The sequence below is a fragment of the Lutra lutra genome, chromosome X (assembly GCF_902655055.1).
Source record: "Lutra lutra chromosome X, mLutLut1.2, whole genome shotgun sequence".
In the NCBI taxonomy this organism is placed as follows: Eukaryota; Metazoa; Chordata; class Mammalia; order Carnivora; family Mustelidae; genus Lutra; species Lutra lutra.
In genome coordinates, this window is record NC_062296.1 from 60,778,112 (window position 1) to 60,801,041 (window position 22,930).

The 22,930-nt window shown below is 42.8% G+C and overlaps 1 protein-coding gene across 3 annotated transcripts in view; it reads left to right on the forward strand.

The window, feature by feature from the left end:
- Positions 1 to 14,507, forward strand: part of EFHC2 (EF-hand domain containing 2) — a 187,136-nt gene extending 172,629 nt beyond the window's left edge. Inside the window, exon 15 of one of the 3 annotated variants that reach the window (XM_047716801.1) lies at positions 13,883 to 14,506. In XM_047716801.1, the coding sequence (XP_047572757.1) occupies positions 13,883 to 13,984 (102 nt within the window). In that variant the 3' untranslated portion in view covers positions 13,985 to 14,506. Of the gene's footprint in view, positions 1 to 13,882 lie in introns of all 3 variants that reach the window. The other 2 variants (XM_047716800.1, XM_047716802.1) reach the window with 2 other exon arrangements.
- Positions 14,508 to 22,930: the final 8,423 nt, after the last annotated feature.

Genomic DNA, 22,930 nt, shown 5'->3' on the forward strand with positions numbered 1-22,930 from the left:
GGATTCTGCTAACATCATCATGAGCCACGAGAACAAATCTCAAATGGTACATATGTCAAGAATCCCCAGAATGTCTGTGGCTGTGCATACAGGTTTGCCTTGGGTGAAGCAGTATAGGATGAGGTGGCGGGGCGGGGGGGTTGCTGGGGGTGCATTTCACAGTGGAGCCAAATTTAAAATAAAAATTCAGTAGAAAAATGCTTGGTTAGGGAAAACAAAGTTCATGTGATCGGGTGGTGCTCTCAACATTGTGGAATTGTCTGAATTCTCTGAGAGCTCTTTGGACCAATTGTCTTTGAGGAGTGGGTGGGTGGATGGCCGTTTGTTTATATTTTAACATGCTCCAGAAATTGATTTTCTTGGGAAAGTCCCTTGATAAAGCAAATGTCATGTGATTACTCCCAGAAAAGAGGCATTTATCCCTCCCGGTCTCCGCTGACCAACTCATTCTGGCCTGAACTGGTCTAATGCCCCTGGGGAGTTCCCTCAGGCATGCGACTCTTCTGGAGTGGCAGGCGGCCTTAGAACTTCCAGATGGTTGGGAGACAGTGGCGGCCTTTGGAGTCCAACACAACTCCGGTTGAATTCTGCTGCACCACTTACTTAGCTGAGTGACTTCGGGTCACATAACTCGCTCATTTCTAAGTTTAATTCTCAGACAAATCGTGACTAAGTAGGCACTCTCAGCAGGTTCTGTGCTCCATGCTGGGGGTCCAGAGATGAAGGTCATGATTGCTACCTTTTGGTCAGGGGGAGGGGCACCTGATGATGGTGGAATCAATACACTCGTGATTAGGAGTGTAGCGTGATACAGCCTGAAGAGGATGAAATGGGAAGAGGAGGAAGCTGTTGAGGGCAGGGGCAGAGGAGTCGGGAGACAGGAAGTCTCCTCAGGGGAGGCTGGGCTTGAAATTTCACTGACAAATAGGAAGAGTCAGCCAGGGAGGGAAGTGGCATGGTAGGGAAAAGACATTCCCAACTGAGGCTCTGGGAGAGGGGGGACAGCATGGAGCTTGTGCAGAACCAGAAGGAATTGGTGTGGCTGGAATGAAGGCACAAAGGGAGGAGTGGAAAAGGCTGAGGCTGGGGAGGCCAGCAAGGGAGAGCTTTGAATATTGTCCTACAAGGTCTAGAGACCATGGACAGATTTCAAGGAAGAGAGTGACGTGATCAGCTTGCTCTAGTTGGATGGTGGGTACTTCGGAGAGGGGCTGTGGACACAGGTAGACCCACTGGGAGGCTCTTGATGTCCCGTTGTCACCATAACAACTATAGACACTTACCATGTGCTAAAACATTACCCTAAGGCCTGAAAATCTATCAACTGGTTTAACCCTCATAGCAACCCTACGAGGTAGGTACGTTCAGGGTCCCCATTTTAGAGATGAGGAAGGTAAAGAAATGGCAAGCATGTGGTAGATTCAAGAATTAGAACTCAGGTCTTTTTCCTGAATGAAGAATAAAATAGAAAAACAAAGAATAAAAAAGAAAAACTTTTCTTTTTTAATGTAATCATTATTGAAGATACTGGATTTAATTAACTAAAATCTGAGATACCATCACAAAAGCAAATCGGTACAGTCATTTGGTAACCTTATTAATTCTCATTCATGCAAATATTTAATGTTGTATGTACAAAGAAAAATCATAGATGGAGTTTTTATTCTCACTTTCTCACTCAGTGTTAGAGTACTCTGTATCGTGTATCATCCAAATATTTGTCCCATTAGGATTTTTCTCCAGTCCCCCCGCCTCCTGCTCTGAGTCCTGGGCAGTTGACGCTTATGGGCTGCATCAATGGGTCCCCCAGTGCCCTGGCCCCCAATTGGGTTGGCCAGTGCAATGTACCAGCAAGAGAGGGGAGGGTGGGAGGAGAGGGAAATCCTTTCTGTCCCTGCCAGTTCCCATGGATTGACTGCCTCCTCCGTACAGCTCCCTACCACTCCAGGCTCCAGTAACCACCATCTCTTGCCCCTTCCGGTGGTGACACTGGCTCCCTGTTGCCATAGTCCTCGAGGGACTGGAGGATCCCCTGTTGGTTTTCCTAAATGCTTCCCACAACTTCATAAATAGTCACTTTATTAAATTCCTTTCAACTTACACGATTTGCTCATGTCCTCTGCTTCCTGTGGCACCCTGAATGATGCACACACTTCTTGCTAGATGGTGGCTGCCTTTGTTGTACTTTTCCTTAGTTCCTCCTTCCCTCCTTTTCTGTTTTGCCCAATCCACCACCCAAATGTTCATCTGTATGTTGGGGGCTTCATCACTAATTGTACAAAATATGATTGTACCACATGCATTTATTGGTGGTGTGTTTCTCTTACTTAATGCTACATCATAGGCAATCTCTCTAGTTTAATATGTATAGACCTGAGCCATTCTTGAATAGCTAGCTATAATATGGATATAGAATAATTCATTCATCCATTTTTCTGTTGATAGACATTCAAGTTGTTTTTACACTTTTGCCTCTGAAAGCGTGGTAGCTTATTACTTTAATTTTTATTTTCCTGATGACTGAATTTGAATGAAATTTAATGACCTTTGGGTATAACAACCCACAGTTAGACTTTTTTCATAACAACCCAGCATGCACAGATACAGCAGAACCAAAGTTTTGTGAAATACTATTCTGACTACATGTGGCGCAATGCCATCTTGTCTTTCTTCCTCTGTACCTTTCTTCCCTCTTTTCCTTTTCTTCTCTCCCCTCCCCCACACCGCTTCTTTCTCTCTTTTGAATGTTGTTTGTGAACCATTAAATTGATTTAAGGGCCCACAGAAGGCTCACCACCCACACTAGAAGAGGAGCCACCCCATGGGAAGGCCCAAGATTCCCTCTCCCCTTAGCCACCCCTCCCCCATTTTATCCCTTGCATACTCTGTGACTGGGACATGACCCTGAGTTCAAATCCTCAGCTCTGTGATTGACTAATTGGGTGACTTTGTGCAAGTCACTCAACCTTTCAGGTTTCCTCCCCTCAACAATGGAGATAAGAGTAGTACTTCTGGGGTACCTGGGTGGCACAGACGATTAAACTTCTGACTCCTGGTTTCAGATCAGGTTGTGATCTAGGCTTATGGGATTGAGCCCCAGTCAGGCTTCCTGCTCAGTGTTGAGTGGGCTTAGGAGTCTCTCTTCCTCTCTCCCCACTCCCACACTCTTGTGTGTGTGTGTGTGTGTGTGTGTGTGTGTGTGTGTGTGTGTGGTGGGGGGATGGTTCGTGCATATGTGCACGCTCTCTCTGAAAGAAAGACAGAAAGAAGTAAGAGGGGAAGGGAAGGGAAGGGAAAGGAAAGGAAAGGAAAGGAAAGAAAGAAAGAAAGAAAGAAAGAGAAAGAAAGAAAGAAAGAGAGAAAGAATAGAACTTCCATCTGGGTGGTTGTGAGGATTGAGTTGATACGCGTAAGACACTTATCACCACATTTGTCTAGCAATAAGGGTTTAAATGTTAGCTATTATTATCGTTTGTGAAATGGGGAGGTCTTACTTCCTCGGGTGAGGGTGCTGGGCCTTGAGCAGTCACCTTCCAAGGCTAAGAGCAGCAATTCTGTCTTTAAAGGTAGGAGAACAGTGAGGGAACAGGAACGTAGCATCAGAGAAAGGGCCCGTGCTTCAACAGTGGGCTCTTCCAGTTGTTACTCATATACAGTGAGAACTTTACTCTTTGGGTCTCTTCTCATCTCGACTGAGCAAGCCTAGAAGCAGTCCAGTCTGTGGGAGACATTTGGAAGGGGCCATTTCTTTCCTGCCGGTTTAAGAAAGACAGGAACATAGGTATAAAATGGTACCAATTTAACTTAATAATGAGAACGTAACTAGATCCCAAAGTCTACAGCACTCTGGTATGCCTAAGCTTGTTATTGTTTCATAAAGAAGATATAAGATAGCTTGGGAATGTTACCAGCGAGTCTATAATCTCATGTGAAAATATTCAGTGGGAATGGGTTGAGCACGCTGTTGCATAGTTGATAGAGCACAATCAGTAGTGAAAAGTACAGTCTCTCCTGAACCATGTAAGTGTGCTTAAATGTTCCTGTCCGATGATGCCTGGAGACACTTGGGTTAGAGCCCACTGCACAGTTTGGGTTCTCCAGGAAGCAGGTGGAGTTTAATGTGCGAAAGGTTCATTTGGGAGTGTTCTTGGGATCAATACCTGTGGAAGGGAGAGGAAGGACACAGGAGTGGGTGGAGGGAGACATTGACCCAGCCCACAGAGTTCTGGAGCTAGAATGGCCTTTTAGAGCTGTCCTGAGATGGGCCCCAATGGCTTGGCCTTTATCCCTGTGCTTGCTTTAGGAAGGGGGTTGACCTTGTGTAATGTGACACTTTGCAGCCAAGACAGCTCTATAGCCGAGGCCATCCCTGAAGGGGGACTCTCGGCAGCTGGGGCCACCAAGTCCTTCCTCAAGGGGATCCTGGGTGGTACACCCTAGCTCGGCAACCAATCGTTCTTGAAGCTCTTGTTTTCAGTTTTTATTAAAAATAATTAGCGTACAGTATTATATTAGTTTCAAGTGATTTTTGCACATTGCACAATGGTCACCCAGTTAGCTACCATCTATCTGTCACCGTACAATGTTATTAACTATATTCCCTCTGCTGTACATTACTTCCCTGTCTTAGTTATTTTATAACTGGAAGATTGTATCTCTTAATTCCTTTTGCCTATTTCATCCATTCTCCCCCGCCTTACCCCCTCCCATTCGGCGACCATCAATCTGTTCTCTGTAGCTATGAGTCTGTTTCTGTTTTGTTTGTTTGGTTGGTTTTTTAAAATTCTACATATAAAAGAAATCGCAACAGTACTTGTCTTTTTCTGTCTGATGTATTTCATTTAGCATAATGCCCTTGGGGTCCATCTATGATGTTGAAATGGCAGGATTTCCTTCCTTTTTTATGGCTGAATAATATTCTCTTTTACATATATCCTGCAGGTTTTTTTTTTTTAATCTGTTCATCAACTGATGGACACTTAGGCTGATTCCATATCATGGGTATTTTATTTTATTTATTTTTTATTTTTTAAAGATTTTCATTTATTGAGAGAGAAAGCACAAGCAGGGGGAGCAGCAGGCAGAAGGAGACGCAGACTCCCCGCTGAACAGGGAGCCCAACACAGGGCTCAATCCCAGGACCCTGGGATCATGACCTAAGCAGAAGGCAGACACTTAACCAACTAAGCCACCCAGATGCCCCCGTATCATGGCTATTTTATTTTTAATATATTTATTCATTTGAGAGACAGAGCACAGGCAGACAGAGAGGGAGAAACAGACTCCCCACAGAGCTGGGAGCACGAAGTGGGGCTCCATCCCAGGACCTGGATTGTGACCTGAGCTGAAGGCAGATGCTTACCCATCTGAGCCACCCAGGCCCCCCGTGGCTATTTTAAATAATGCTGCAGTGAACATAGGGGTCATATGTCTTTTTAAATTCCTGTTTTCATTTTCTTCCAATAAGTACCTACTAGTGAAATTGCTGGATCGTAGGGTAGTTCTATTTCTAATTTTTTGAGGAACCTCTATACTGTTTTCCACAGTGACTATACCAATTTCCATTCCCACCAAGAGTGCATTTTCTCCATGTTCTCACCAATACTGTTATTTCTTACCTTTGTTATAAAAGCCATTCTGACAGGTGACAGCTGATCTCTCATTGTGATTTGGATTTGCATTTCCCTGATGGTTAGTGATGTCGAGTATCTTTCTGTGTACCTGTTGGCCATCTGGTGTCTTCTTGGGAAAACTGTTTATTCAGGTCTTCTGCCTATTTTTAAAATCATATTGTTTGGTTTTTTGATACTGCATTTTATGAGTTCTTTATGTATTTAGGACGTTAACGCCCCCTCAGGTACATCATTTGCAAATGTCTTCTCCCCGTTAGGTAGGTTGCCTTTTCATTGATGGTTTTCTTTGCCATGGGGAAATGTTTTAGTTTGATGTTGTCCCACTTGTTTATGTTTGCTTTTACTGTCCTTGAAGCCTTTGCTGATTGTTCTTGGCATCAACTGGGAGCCTGGCAACAGCACAGCCCCATCCCCAACCCTACCCCCCTATCACTGCCTTATCTTTTGCCTGTGGTGGGGAGTTGTCAGGAGAGCAATTAATCCTGGAAGAGGTCAAGGAGGAGCCAGACCAGCTGTGGAGGCCTGTGGGGGCCCAGTTGGGCACAGAACCTCTCGCTTAGAGCTCTGGGGATTGCCAACATTTGGGGAGGTGGTCGCCACCAAAAAGTCACATGTGGGACTTTAGGACGAGATCCCCCAGGTCGTGAACATGACCCAGCCCTGAGGGTGACGTGAGAGATTCGAGTTCTGTTGAGAGCAAGGGATGGCATATCCATGTTAATGGACAGGACAGATGGTTGAAGTAGAGATTTAGGCTGTCTTCCCAGGCTAACCTGATTACCTGCAACGTATGGGGTGATCAGGGAGGGACTGGAAAAGAGGAACAGGACTGGTGGCTTCAGCCAACCAGGGGCTGAGTAGGAGGTTGGTCTGGTATACCAGACATGGGACTGGAAAAGCAGGACATCTCTCCAAAACAGGGAGCACAGTGATGGGGATCCCTGAAGTTAGCACTATTCAGCAATGAGACGAAGCCAGTCTGTAGGCTTGAACTAAGCCTTCAGTGCCCCACCCAGAGGACAGAGCTGGCTAAGTCCCTTTACCAGTGAGGTTCCAGTAGGAAATGTACATACACAGCACACTCAAAGGAGTCAGGGATACGGACTGAATGAAGGGAATGTTGCCAGAGGAGTGGCTGGGGTTACAGGAACCCGATCAGGCACTAGCAAGAGCAGGAAACCATTACCATCCGTAGGTCTGAAGAAGCAGAGCGGGGCCAGTGGTAGTGGAGCCCAGTGGAGGAGTGGGAGCAGTGGCAGCAGGTAGTCGCAGGTAGCCACCGCCAAACCATAGCCAGGCGGGGAGGGAGCAGAGGGAGGGGAAGTGGAATCAATAGCCTGATCTCTTGCTGCTTCCCACTGTCTGGACCCACTGAGCAGCCAGGAAATAAGGAAGCTCAGTGAGTGATGCAGTCCACAGAGGGTGGTCTCCCAGGGATGTGAGCTGGGAAGAGGGAAGAGGGCAGAAAATGGATCTTCTGGGGGCCAGTAGAGAATGACCCAGCATAGTCCATTGCCAGAATAAAAACTCGGGCTCAGGCAAACAGACCTCACAACCAGGGTATGAGGTCAAGTCCAGATAACAGCTCCCGGTGCTTGGTCCACTGGATGTCAGGACTGGTCCCCCGGACTCAGGTGGGGCTCCCCTGCATGTGATGGCTAGGTGGTCTCAGCTAATAGGGCTGGGGTCTAAGAACAAACCAGTGAAATTTACAAAGAGGACTGTGGTCCATAGCTCATCTAGCTTTGATTAATCCTTTGGTGAGCAGTTTCCCTACATGGCTGGGCATAAGCTGACTGTCATCCACCATCTGACTTTTGACTGTGGCCTGTAGCCTTAATTCTCAGGAGCTCCCTTGGCTGGGCCTGTGCCTGCCTCCCACAGTGGCCCATGGTGAGCCACCGGGGCTGTAACTGACCTCCCACTCCCTTGTGTGACGATCTACGGTTCCAGCATGTTGCCATGGCGCTGTCAAGGCCTGGAGACCCCATTTCCATTCTGTTGTGCTTGCTCACAGATGGTGGCTGTTAAACTGGCAGAATAGGGCCCGCGGTTTAGGGCCTATCTGGTTAATCTCCGAAGCCACGTTTTAAAAAATAACACTAAATTGGTTCTCGTATAAACTTTATAACTTGCACTGTGTGACTGGCGTCTTATCTTTTGACATTTCTGAGAAAAATTGGATGTGGCTTCATTTTATGAGCACTGTAACTGCCAGACCATTAGCCATGCACTCTGTAGCCCTCTCTTGCCTCAAAGGGTGACATATGGCCTTGGCATGGGGAGCAGGGGGCTGCTCGGGTGCACCTTGGGATACGTCATTGGACACCCTACTTGGGGAAGATCTTCTTTTCGTATTTAGAGCATGGACTATCCTGTGACGTTTTATTGTCCCAATCCTGTGAAAATTAAGTATTCTTCCCAATTTGTAGACAGGAAGCTGGGACTCAAAGGCATTCCTAAAGGTAAAGATTATATAGTTAGGGGCTATTGCCAGCTCTAATAAATAAGCAGTTATTTCTAAGAGTTGAGGTTGAATTTAGCAGTTGAAATTAAAGACTATTAGTCATTCTGATTAGATTTTTAAAGTAGCTGATAAACACAGACCAGTTACGTAACACAAAACTGTGACCTAGTAGGGAACGGATTCTGCCAGAATCCACTTTGATTCAAATTACGGGACGAGGTCATCTTGAATCATATGCAGAAGCCTACCACTAGAGCTCAGCAAAAATTCCTGTCCTCTTGGAAGCTTTATTTACCCTGGAAGGCAGGCAGCTTCAAGGAAAGGTTTCTTGTTTAAAGGCCACACCTGTGTTTTAGCTACACTCACACAGATGACAGCTCCGTTGAAGCTTTGTCTAGGGCAGTGGGAAGTGACTGGGATATTATAGTAAAGACAAAAATGCTTAGGCATATAAGCAAATCTCCAGGGTTTCTTTTTTTGTTTTGTTTTGTTTTGTGTGCGTTTTTTTTTTTTTTAAATCAATGAGCTTTTCCTTATGACATCTCAATGTTCTTGATTATCTCAACAAGTATTTGCAAAATTTCTTCCTCCAATTAATTTCCCTTTGATTCATGGAAATTTTAATTGTTTCTACAACTTTGTCAATTGAATTACTTCTGAGGTCACATCAACCTATTAGAAGGCAGTAAATCCAAAAAAACCACAGTTTCAGTTCTATACACCCTACTGGACTTGTCTACAAATTCATAGATGTTTCCTGTAGAGACGTCTTTTTTTTTTTTTTTTTTTTTTTGAGCATGGGGAGGGGAATAACAGTGAAATCACTAACATGATTCCATCAGCCTTACATTTAGGAGGAATAAAAATAACCTTGTTTCAGTGAAGCGTGGAATTTAATTGGCTCCCAATCTTTTCCCCCTCATGCATCTGGTGGCCAGTACTACAGTAGAAAATTTTAAACTGGAAGGAGACATAATCCAATTAAATTTCCTTTTAAAAATGTCAAAGCAAATAAATCCAGAGCCCATGAGCTCACACACAGCTTTGCTATTCTCACTGGGCAGCTGCTGTTCACTAGGTTCCCAGCCAGTGTGCCATCTTTGCTTCAGTATTGTATGATTTTACAGATCAGCAGCTACATTTTTTTTCACCGTTGATGAACAAGTAATTTATTGCCAACTTCTTTGACATGGTCCGTAGCTTTAGTCAAAGCCAGCGTGGAAGATGCCGTGGGGCCCCCTTGCAGACAATGATTCCCAGCCATTTTGGAGTCATGACTGTGCATCATTGTTGAATTCTGCTCTGCATCTCATAGTCCTTCCTCCTTCCAGAAAATCTTCCTTTGGAGGAAATTGAATTTAGTTTTGCGCTTGGGGCGCCATCTCTTGAGTTACCTGAAGTCACATTGGAGACTCTGGATCCACCCACCAGTTTGTCAGGAAGTTGCTGTGTTCTGAGCTGTGCTGTGACTTTCCTAGACATTTTGTTAATTCTGGTAGACACAGAATCACACGGTGTCTTTGTTTGACTTCCTCAAGAAGCTGACATGGAGATAAGGATTCGAGTATATATAGGGTGTGAGGAGGATGGAAGGAAGACTGTTAAGGGAGCAGGGAATGAAGAGTAGAAGGGAAGGAGCTACCACAGGGTTTAGCCTCAAACCAGTAACACATTTTGGTGACTGGAGCTTAATGTCTCTGGGAAACTCAGGGATCCAGTGACCTACATGGACTCAGCATTTTCCAACCCAAAGCGCAAGGGAGGTGCACTATTCATCCATCAGCTCCTGTCAGTCATGGGTAAGAGCTGCTCCTGACGAGGGGGGAAAAGAATGAGTTCCCGGGGAACTTGTGGCATGTCACAGGGGCAGCCAAAGTAGGCCTCAGAGGCCAAAGAAAAGTTTTCAGGCAGAGGAACACGAGTGCTGAAAGTTGGACCAGTGAGGGCCAAAGTGGAAAGAATGAGAAGCTCAGTGCCTGCTGTGCACAGATATTTAAGATGGCGGATATTCACAGTCAGGAGGCTGTTTTACAGAAACTCCAGCAGCTCATCCTCATCCGGAAGGGGAAGGATCGGCAGCTGTGGAGGGCTCTCCTGTTGTAGAATTACCACAGTTATTTCCACTCTCAATGTACGTGTGCTGCAGAGAATACAATCTGACCTGCACTTTTCTTCTCGTTTTGTGGTGTAGCATGAATAAAAGGTCAGTGAACACAAGGACTATTTTTATTCACTGCCCAGATTGTCATAAATAATATGTAATGCAGAATATTTGTGGATTTATTAGAACAGTTAAGCAGTGGGAGTGTGGGGTTTCTCATGCCACCAAAGACCTCTTTATTTAGTGGGGAGTTTGCCCATGTGACTTCTTTAGATGGACCCAATTATAGGCAAGACTATGAAGAAGATACTTTCCCCCTCTACTTTATCATTGCCTCCCCTCTGCTGAGTTGCTTAAATCCTATCTTCTGTTTTCCCACCCTCTTTTGGATCTCAATTTAATTTCTGTTCATCCATTTAAACTATTACCCGTGAAAATCTCCCTAAAATTGGGGGTTGGCTACAATTCTGGTTCCAATTCCGATATGTGGGGTTTTTTTTTCCACATACCAAACAATTCTTGACACCAGCTAAGGGTCCTACAATTCAACTCAGTTCTAACTTGATCCATTCAGAGACAACATCAGATCCCACAGGGTATAAGGGCTCAGTCCCACAGGACTGCCCCTTCCCCCTGCCCCCTTCAGACACCAGTTTATCACCTGTGCTTCTGGTCCACTGGCTGTAGATGAGAGGTTTCCATGACCCTTCTCTGGGTTCAATGAATTTGCCACAGCAGCTCACAGAACTCAGAGAAATATTTTACTTCCTATATCACCGGTTTATTATAAAAAGATGGAACTCAGAACAGCCCGGGTGGTAGAGGTGCATAGGGGGAGGTAAGGGGAATGAGTGGGGAGTTTCCAACCTCTGTGCACATGCCACATTCCCGAAATCTCCACATGTTCCTGCCAACCCAGAAGCTCTCCAGTTCTTCACCCTTTGGGTTTTTATGGAGGCTTATTACAAAGGCACGATTGATTAAATCATTGACCATTGGTGATTGAATTCAACCTCTAGCTCTATCCCTGGAGGTCAGGGGGATGAGACTGAAAGTTCCAGCCCTCCACTTACAAAGTCTGTTACCCTAGCAACCAGCCCCCATCCCTTGGTACTTTTCAAAAATGTCTCATTAACATCACATAAGGCACCTTATCCCTCTCATCACCTTGAAAATTTCAAGGGTTTTAGGAGCTCTGTGCCAGAAACAGGGACAAAGACCAAATATATATATCTTATTAAGAATCACAATAGCGTATTGGCAGTATATGGGTTCCGGGTTCCTCAACCCCTGCAAACATGCCTGTGGCATTTATCAGGTATTGGGGCAGAAGAAGTCCCTCCCACATGGATCCTAGAGATTAGTGACAAAGGGAAGTCAAATCCAGGGAAGTGGTATTGATTCTAGAGAGAGAGCATAATGGGACTGGAGCATCAAGAAAGCATTGCATGAGCCATGGGATTTAAAGTGATCAAGATGTAAAGAAATGGACTGTTGTGGTCTTTTCATCTCAGATCATCCTTCATCTCAAACCTCAAGATATTTACTTGTGTTTCATTTTGTCCAAGTCTGGCTTATTGCTAACAAATTTAATTCTCCTCTCCAAAGTCTTGAGTTGCCTTTATTCCAATGTGGGTCCCTCAGTTTCTTTCTCTTTTATTGTTAGACGTCAAATCATGATTCCTTCCTCAAAAACAAGACACTTATGCTGCCTAATGAAGAGGCTCTGAGGGAAGGACCTTCTAGAATTGGCCTGTTTCATAAAAGAACCCATTCCCCCGATAATTTCTTTGCAATAATATGAGTTGCATAATGTATTTTATTCTTTTTTGTATTGAAAATTCTTATTTAAAAAAAAAACCTATCCAGGAAGAGTGATTTTGAATGCATATATTTATATTCTTCTATAACACGATCAAATCTAAAAATACCATTTAAGAGCAAAAATTGCGCTAAGTTTTGTAATGAAATTTCTGAGGACATGTTGAATAGTTGAATGACTGTTAATTAAAATATATAATTCTGTGTATATAATTTTATATATATAAAATATATAAAAATATGATATTTAATAAAATATATAATATATATAATTTTATATATAAAACATATAATTTCTTGGTGTAGGAAGGACATTTCACTAAGTTCCATGTGGTATCAATACACCGTAGGCCTTGATGTAGGCTTCATCCATCTGGATGGCCATTTCTTTCTTTACACAGCCAGTTGGTGGTTTGGGCTCAACTTCCAATGTCTGGCAGGAGACATTCTTTTTTCTTTTCCTTCCTTCTTTCCTTCCTTCCTTTCTTTTTTTTTTTCCTGAGAGAGCACATGTACGTGTGTGCACGTGGGGTGAGGGTGGGGGCAGAGGGAGAGGAAGAGAGAATCCTAAGCCGGCTCCATGCCAAGTGCAGAGCCTCACGCACATCTCAGTCTCACAACCTTGAGATCATGACCTGAGCAGAAACCAAGAGTCGGCCGGCCGCTTAACGGACTGAGCCACCCAGGTGCCCCAGGAGGCATTCTTGAGAAAGAAAAGGTGTGTCACTTTAAGAACAACGTTGTTCTCTACTCAGCTTTTCTAGAGGAAAATGGTAGGATCAAATGTAGCTTCTAGATTGGCCCAGGCTGCCAGGCTTTGGAGGGCAGCTCAGCAGATGAGCAGAACTCTGGATCCTCATGGCTGGGGGGGTTACAGTCCAGGCTCCTCTGCTTACTGAAAGTTTCCTAGATAAGCAACTTAACACTTCTATGCCTCAGTTTCCTTTCCCGTAAATATGTATCATAATAAAACCTGCCTCTTAGGGTTTTTCTGTGATAAAAACTTGAAAAAGTACCTTTACATAGTACATAGCTAATAAATTTATTAGTAATAGTAGTATTACTTATCAGTGTAGCTAGAAGTTCAGATTTTAATAACTGAGGTCTTAATAAAGCATTGTGTGAGTTAACACTGAAATAATGCTGCGTAACAACCCACCTCCCAAATTTCAGTGGTTCTCAAAAACGGACATGTATTTTTCTCATCCATGGACCTGTAAGTCGGCTGGCCTTGATGCACCCATGCTCTTTTTTTTATTATTATTATTTTTTTATTTGACACAGAGAGAGGCAGCCAGAGAGACAGAATACAAGCTGGGTAGTGGGAGAGAGAGAAGCAGGCTTCCCGCTGAGGAGGCAGCCTGATGCAGGGTTCGATCCCAGGACCCTGGGATCATGACCTGAGCCAAAGGCAGAGGCTCAACGACTGAGCCACCCAGGCGCCCCCACCCATGCCCTTTTGAGAGGCAGTAGCATGTTGGGCCACGTTCTTCTCATGGCAGTGACAGAGGGACAGTAGGTTAGGCCAAACCATCCAAGCATGTTAGAGCCCCTGTTCGGGGTACATCTGCTAGCATTATGTAGGCCCAAGCCAGTCATGTGGCCAAGCCCATATCACAGGGACAGGAAAACAGACTCCACAGGAGGGTCTGCACAGTCTCATGGCAAAAAGCAGGGGTGTACAATTCCACCACACGGAGGGATGAAGACGTGAGCGTAAGAATTCAGTCTATGTCTGCCTTGAGAATAAGCAGCATATCAAGGGCTTAGATAACAATAAGAAACCATTCGGTGTTGCGTGTACAAGACCTCACTTTGACATGTGACTATAATTATATCCGTCTTTGGTTCTTTTCCTAGAGATGTGAAGATGAGTGGCTCGGGATGCCATCACCTATCCCCGCAAAATACATTAACTACGTACGCCTTTTAAAGGATGTGTTCGGCTTAGAGGAGGAGTAGCCGTATGCCAATTTTAGACAACTCCCTTTGATTTCCTGCTCTCATTTCACTAAGTTTATTTCAGTAGATATAATTTCATTTAAAAAAAAAAAACAAGGTTCATATTGAATTGAAATCCATAGGCCACAGTTAATTCCCTTTTGTCATTTTAGTTTTTCAGAACATCGTGTTACACTACTGATGTGCCAGCGTTATTAAAAATGCCATTTAAAGAAACGTCAAACATTTTTATTACATGTCTGATTTATTAATACCAAAGAATCTGACGGTAATTTTCTATCCAACATAATTTGATTCATTGCAACACAAAAAGAAAATTACTTTTGACAGCTATACATGACAATATAAAATCAAATTATATCTGAGCAATAAGTTGTGATTCTATTAAACATTTTTTGAAATCTTTTTGACACATGTTTATTACTTATATAATTAAATTTTGTAGCAACCCACCTTATCAAAATAATCCTTAGACCTCTCTAGAGTGAATGTATTTATTTTCTGAAATTAGCAAAGCTATGAGAAGGACTCCTGCCCTTGCCCCACAACACACACACACACACACACACACACACACACACAGAGTCACACACACACACACGCACACTTAGTTTGGGAGAGAAATTGAAACATGCAGGGTTTAGATTTTTAATGCCCATTTTATATCTAAAGTTAGCTGTTATCTTAGGAATATATGCATGTATAATAATTATAGTATGACCAAAAAATGTTTTATGTCTCAAATATGTAGGAATGTGAATGCTGAAGATTTTGAGAGATCTTTTTTGGTTCGTTCTCCACACACACACACCACCCACCCCAGAGGTTTAAATATTCTAGGACTGTAGCATGTTTCCCTCCTGCCTTTCTCTGGTTCTATTTTGATGTTTCTTCTAGGCCTATACGTTCTGAGTCTCAGCAGAACTTTTGTGATGTAGTATATATTTGGTGAAAACTCCTCACCATTGACCTCTGGGAATTCACTGTGAGAAGTTTGTCCCAATCTACCCCAGTCTCCAGTGGGGGATGCTGTGTACCCTAACTCTGGGTGCCTGGTGTTCTCAGACACAAGAAGAAGCCTATGGGAAAGGGGGGCTTCCACAGCTACCTTTTGGGGATGGCTTAGAGGAGGGGAAAAAGAACTAATGACATGTCAGGGGCCCCTGCCACTTCATTACTCCTACATTCCACATTTGTGGCATCTTGCCTAGAAATTAGCTGGCTTCTTGGCACTCAGAGGTACCAATTTGGTCAACAACAATGGCTCTTTCTTTTCTTTTTTTTTTCTTTTCTCTTTTTTTAATCGAAGCTAATCAATAAACTATTTCTCTATATAAACGTAGGTTCATTCTCCATGTGCCTCAGTTAGAATACACCCCAAAGGACTTTCCAATAAACTGGAATACTCAACTTACATGCTAGAATCATTTACCCATAAAATCTAATTTTGACTTCTTGATTTTTATTCCAGGTTTGTTTTGTTGGTTTTTTTTGTTTTGTTTTGTCTTTTTCAAGACAACTGACAGTGCCAAGCCATTTTGTCACTTTAAGATTTTTCATTCCCCAGAGAGCAAGCTTTTAGAAGGATGAACTTTCCCTGGAACTTTTCAGGCTGACACATTTGTCACATACCTATTCAACTCTTCAGTCAGTTGTCTTTCCCTCAAGATTTTAAATACGTAGATAATTTAGCCCTAGTACAGACTTGTGATACAGTTCACTTGAGAAGTGGGAAGAGAAGAGGAGAAGCAGCAAACCAATGATACGTTCCTGGGTTTGTGGGATGACAACGGCTGTTCTGTTACATAGATGTGTGTCGCTGCCCTTTTTGCAGTTCAAGCCCACAATTAGCAATTAAATGGCCATTATAGGAATCATGCCGATAAACATGATACATTGCAGCCATACAGACACTTTAAATAATTATTCTTTTAAAATCTAAACCATATACTGAAAGAGATTTATAATTTAGAGATAATATCCCCATTAGTAAAGTTTATGACCCAATAAACAGCTCCCACTAGTTAATAAATGCCAAAGCCATAAAAACAAAGACTATTAATGTAATAGAATTTCTGTGCCTCCCTCTTTTGCTGGTGGTCTCAAGGCACTGAGGGGAAATGCTGTCTTAGGGAAAACATTTATTCTCGTTATGTAAATATCAATGAATTGTCTTACAGTCCATCTGGAAATCTCCCAGCCCTGCCTCGGTCCCAGGTGGTCCCCAAATGCTGATGTGTTTCACTTAGGTTTTGGGCCTTAGATAACTCTGGTTTTCAGCACAAATGAACCTTGTGGCTCAAATAAGGGAGGTGGTAAAGACCGGCTGGAATTTCTGCCTCTTAGCTTCCCTCTGAAAAAGAGAAATCCCAACTCTTACGTCATTCTGGATGAAGAACTTCGTAAAGTTTCCCAGTTTGAGCATACACTTAAATTTTTAGCTGCCTCTTCTATTTCCTCTGAGAAAGAGAAATCCCAACTATTGTCATTGTTCCAGGGTAATAATTTTAAAAGCAGTTTCACAACCTTTGCATCTACTTATATTTTTAGCTGCTCACGTTTTCTCATTTTGGTGGAAAAGCAAGGGCTGCCTGTGGAAGTCTGGGTGAGTTGAAGGTTAATATAGGCAAACCCTTTGTGCTAAGAACGAATAGTTTTTTCATATTCCTGCAACCGTGGGAATGATTGATGAAGTCATTTGAAAGCCCAGATCACATCATGTCTTTTCAGAAGAAACTGATCGAAAGCTGTTGAGGTTGACATGAAATGGTTTGCTGAGTCATTGCTGTCAAGTATGGATGTTGTCAGCAGATGACTACTACATTGGCAGTGTTTATTTGCCTCATTCTCCCTTTTTAAAAAGATTTGCTTATTTGAGAGAGAGCGAGCAAGCGTGAGCATGAGCCGTGGGGAGGAGCAGAGGGAGCAGACAGCCAAAAGCAAATGCCTAATGGACCGAGCCACCCAGGTGCCCCAGGAGTGCTGTAACTTTGAAGCATTAGGATAGCTTAGACATTTTGCCTACTTTATGTATTGCCTCTGATTCAATTAATGACAAACATACCATTCTTGGTCTTTTTTTTTTAAGATTTTATTTATTTATCTGACAGAGAGAGAGATCACAAGTAGACGGAGAGGCAGGCAGAGAGAGAGAGAGAGGGAAGCAGGCACCCCGCTGAGCAGAGAGCCTGATTCGGGACTTGATCCCAGGACCCTGAGATCATGACCTGAGCCGAAGGCAGCGGCTTAATCCACTGAGCCACCCAGGTGCCCCTCTTGGTCTTTTTTTAATGCTATACTATTTGAAGTTTGTTTTGTGGGGGGGGGTATATCTTCTGGGCAGTTTTTGGACCCCTCAGTGGTAAGTTTGAGATATTTAAATTGTCATTCCTTTCAAAGAGCAGGGAATTATTGATGAACAAAATGAAATTTCTAAAAAAACCAAAAAAACAAAAAACCTTTTCTTCCCTTTCCAACTTGGATTTACTTATCTCAATTTGAATGAGGACAGTTTTAGTCTTTGCCACTCATTCCTCATTTCTCCGTCCCCTTCTCCCATATGTTACGATTTTGCTCTAAGCGAGGCAGAGGGACCCTTCAGAAATAGCTTGATGAAATGGCTGGGTTTTCCACAAAATATTTATGATGCTCAATAATACAGAATCCATTGAATAATTAATTGTCATGTTCCCAGTTATATGTATATTCTTTTTTGTTAAGAATATACTCTGAAAAACAATCTGAGGGTTTTGAAGGGGCGGGGGGGGGGGATGGGAGGTTGGGGGAACCAGGTGGTGGGTATTAGAGAGGGCACGGATTGCATGGAGCACTGGGTGTGGTGCAAAAACAATGAATACTGTTATGCTGAAAACAAATAAAAAATTTAAAAAAAAATAGTGTCCTGAATTTTGAATATCCTTCAGATTCAGTCTGCAAATGACCTTCCAAACAAACAGCTTCCAGATGATATTAAACATTACTTAAGTGCTGGGTCTCTGTCCTAATATGTGTTTGGGGAAAGTTTGAATTGCCTCAAGTCGAAGGCAGGTTAAGACCTTTTCAAAAATGAGGCTTTTCAAGTTGACCGAGCATCTGAAGAGACACAGTGCTTTCCAGTTCCCAAGAGAACATAATGTGTAAAAATGGAAAACCCACCGAGAGGCAAGATCAATGAAGCTATTTCACAAAACAAACCTGTGGTGATAATGAAGCAAACATCATGATTACAGAGGTAGCGCTGACTGGATAATTAGCTGCAGAGAAATCGGAAGTCGCCCCCACTCGCCGTCTTCTACCAGGTTATGCAAAATAAACCTTTGCATTCAAGGTCAATTAAGTTCCTCACAATTGCGGAGTTCTGAGACCAGAATGTGCATCTTCTTTGCATTTGTTCCTGGTGCCCAGTGAAATTCCGTCCAAGGGGACTTCCGAGCCCATTATGTGTCTGGTGTGGGGGCACAGGACCTCAGGGGTCAGCGCTGCTGCTCAGAAGCAAGTGGTAAGGGCTGAAAAATGTGGCCAATGAAAAACTCCACGGTGGCTCAGCAAGGAGAGAATTAATGACTGGCTGGAATCAGTAGGAGCCTTTACTTCTAAATACTCATTAGTTTAAGCAGTGAGGCCTGATGTTATGCAAGTTAGACAGGAAAAAGGGGACCGCCCCTCCCCATTGTCTATTCTGAACAGAATATGCACATTTAACTCAAAGTGGTGAATGGTTCAAATACATCAAACCGACTATTCATCAATCTCCCAGCTTCCTGGGCTCCGCTTCGCATCTGTGTAAAGCCAACAATAGAGGAAACGCTTGTTATGACCCCACAATAATATTAAAATCCAGAGGGGCGGGTAGCTTGTGAAAAACACAAAATGCAACCTCCTTTAGAAAAGTTCCACCAAAATCATCTTTGTTTCCTTTTCGTACTCTGTCTGTACAAGAACATCTGACTGCAGTAGGAACTTGGTAAAATTACTTTTGCCTGCTTTTTTTTCTTTTTCTTTTTTTTCCCCCTCACTTGCTAGCACTGCTGTTCATTATTGCTGTGAGGCCTCTCACTGAATACAGAACAGGAGCTGAAAAGCCATTTCAGACTGTTGCCTATATCGGCCTCCCCACCACCCCCCACCAAGCCCCAGTCCCGTTTTCACTGTGACCGGAGCATGGAGAGTGACAAGGGAAGTGGCAAGAGGTGACAATTGCGGAGGGGATTCCGGACAAGAATAGGGACCACCTTGTGTGTGTAATGCACGTTATAAACAGCTTGTTCATCCAAAGGGCATGAGAAGTTACTGGAAGATTTTAATTGGTCCGATGGAAAGATCATGTCTGTATTTAAAAATCTCTGGCTGCTGGGGGTGTGTGTGTGTGTGTGTGAACTACAAGAGTGAGTTTGGGAGCCGGAAGGCTGACTGGAGGCTGTTGCCAGAGAAGTGATGGATGGTTTGGATTAATGTCAGTGAGGTGGTGAGGTTGGTGAGAAGTGGCTAGACTCATGGCACATTAAGGATGTAGGAGAAGAAAGAGAAGAAATCAGAATTAGACTGGGTCATTCTGACAGCTGGGTAAATGGTGGTGTCATTCTTTGTGCCAGGATACACCAGGGAAAAAATCCGATTTCAGAGGGTGTATCCACAGCTCTGCCTTGGGCATGCTCACTTAGGGAGTCTGTGAAACAGATACATGGAGATGGAGATAAGGCAATTGGATTACCAGGTCTGAATCTCAGTAAAATTGGTCTAGGCTGGAAAGGCATATTTGAGAGTCATCAGAGTATGGATAGTAAATGTGAATTTAGATTAAGATTGCCCAGAGGGAGCACGTTGTCTGAAAACCATAATGCCTGGCATTTAACTGACTAATTTTTAGGACACAGCTTTTACTGACATACAACAAACTGTCGTACATATTAAAGTGTGCAATTTGATAAGAGCACGTATGTGTATACCTGTGAAATATCACCCCAATCAAGATAATATATTTTCTCCAAATTTCCTTGAGGTCCTTGGAAATCCCTCCCTTCCAACATCCCCATTGTAGGGGAGGAAAAATATTTTTCTCTCTACCCTTCCGAGTTCTTTGCTGAGACACCCCCCCCCATAATAAAAGCTTAGAGAAGAACAAACAGAAGTTGATTCATATGAGTACCTCATATATACATGAGAGATACACAGGGAAACTGTGTAATTCTCCAAGGTGACCCGAGTCACCACCTTAAGTACCATCTTTAGCTAAAGACTGAAGGATGGATATGTGTGTGGGAGGGAGGGGAGCCATTACGGCAGGTGACCAGGAAAAGCAACATAAACTTGAGGGTAAGTTTGGTACTGTGGATTTAAATCAGTGCCTTCCCCATCGATAAGTTTCTAGACATTTAGTCGTCCTCTTTCTGGTACAGAGAGGGAGACCTAGTTACAAGGAGATTTCCCTTGTAAATATGAATGTTCCTTACAAAAAATAATCTCTGCTGTGTTTGCGGTTTCTCAGGAGTCTGCTGTTTCTCCAATTTATCCCCTCAAAAATAATCCTTATACCAAATAGGCACATTTTGTGGGTGGTATATTTTGTTCCATTCACCATTTCCCATGCCCAGGCAACAAATGATTGGTTTTCTGTCACTATAGAAAAGTTGACATTCTCTAGAATTTTATATAAATGGAATTATACAGCATGTACTTTTTTCGGTTTTTTTCATTCAGCATAATTATTTTGAGATTCATCTATGTTATTGCACGTACCAATATTTTAATTTAATTTAATTTAATTTAATTTCCGAGTAGCATTCCATGGTATGGCTATATCATAGTTTAATGCATTCTCATGTTGGTGGACATTTGGGTTGTTTCTAGTTATTAACATATTACAAATAAAGCTGCTACGAACATTCATGTATAAGTCTTTGTATGCATATATGGCTTTCATTTCTCTTAAGTAATTGTCTAGGAGCGGAGCAGCTGAATCCTATGGTTGATGTTTATTTAATTTTTTGAGTAACTGCTGTGGGGAGGAAAAATAATTTTCCCTCTATCCTCCTAGATTCTTGGCTGAGACTCCCCTCCCCACCTCCCTACTCCCACTGTGAAAAAAACAAACACATTAATAGGAGAAAAACGTGTTTAATAATGACTGTGTACCTTCTGTATACGTGGCAGAGACCCAGAACAACTGAGTCATTCCCTGAAATGGCCCAAGACTCTACCTTAGATACCATCTCTAGATAAAGACAAAAGGTACTGATGGGCAGTGGGGGAGCAGTTTGGGGAGGTTACCAGGAAAAGCATAGGAAACAAGGGCAAGGCTTATGCAAATTTAAGTTCTTGCCTTATTCACTGGCAAGGGTTTCTAGAGATTTGGAGTCACGCTTCTCTTCGGGACAGAGGAAGACACACAAATACAGATTTCCCTTATATGTGTGAATGTTTCTTACAAAAGGGTCACTTCTACTTAGGGCTCACAGCTTCACCTGTGTCTGCTGTTTCTTTAAACAGCTTAAAATAATCAGTGTGCCAAAAAGACATATTTGGGGGTGATAATTCTGCTTTCCGTCATTGTCAAGATGTTTTCCAAAGTTACTATGCCATTTTACTTCTCTTCCAGTATCCCATAAAGTCCTGGTTCCTCCACATTTTGCCAGTACTTGGTATGGTGGATCTTTTAAATTTTAGCCATTCTAATAGATGTGTAGGAATTTGTCATGGTTGTTTATTTTCTTATTTTTGAGGTTTGAGAGTACTTCATCTGCTCCACATACAAGTGCTTTATCAGATACGTGATTTCCAAATATTTTCTTCCAAACTGTGGTGGTCTTTCATTTTCTTAACAGGATCTTTGGAGGGTAAAAGTTTTAAATTCTGCTTGTCTATTTTATCAATTTGTTCTTGTGTGGATTACTCTGGTGGTGTTATATCTTTTTTTTAAAAAGATTTTGTTTACTTATTTGAAAGAAAGAGAGGGAGAGCATAAGCAGGGTGAAGGGCAGAGGGAGAAGCAAACTGCTCACTGAGCAGGAAGCCCGACGCGGGCTTGATCCCAAGATTCCAGGATCGTGACCTGAGCCGAAGGCAGACGCTTAACTGATAAGCCACCCATGTGCCCTGTTGGTATTGCATCTAATAAATGTTTGCCTACACCAAGGTCATAAAGGTTTTCTTCTAGAAGTTGTATAGTTTTAGGTGTTTAATTTAGATCAAGAATTCATTTCTAGTTAATTTTTATTATGGTGTGAGTTATGGCTACATGTTTATTTTTTGCATATGGATACCCAGTTTTTACAGTATCATTTGTTGAATAGGCTTTTTTCACTGAATTGTCCTTGTACCTCTGCTGAAAGTCAATTGTTGATACATATGTAGGTTTATTTCTGGACTTTCTATTCTGTTCTATTGATTTTTGTGTATCTTTACACTGATACAACACAGTCTTGCTCATTGTAGCTTTCTAGTAAGCCTTGATATCGGTAGTGTTAATTCTCTGATTTCACTCTTTTTTGCATAATGGTTTTGGGTGTTCTACATCTTTTGTATATTCATAATGAATTTTAGAATAAGCTTGCAATTCTGGGCACCTGGGTGGCTCAGTCAGTTAAGCGTCTGCCTCTGGCTCAGGTCATGATCCCAGGGTCCTGAAATTGAGTAGATCAGGCTCCTTGCTCAGCGGGGAGTCTGCTTCTCCCTCTACCTCTGCTGCTCCCCTGCTTGTACTTGTTCTCTCTCTTTCTCCCATAAATAAAATCTTAAAAAAAAAAAAAGAATAAACTTGCAATTCTAAAATCCTGCTAGGTGTTTTGATTGGTATTGCACTGAATCGACAAGATCAGTTTGACATCTTAATAATATTGAGTCTTCCGACCCATGAACACAGTATCATCCCATTCATTTAAGGCTTCAGTTTAACCCCAGCAGTGTTTTGTAGTTTTTAGTGTATGGGCTGTGCACATGTTAGACAAATTT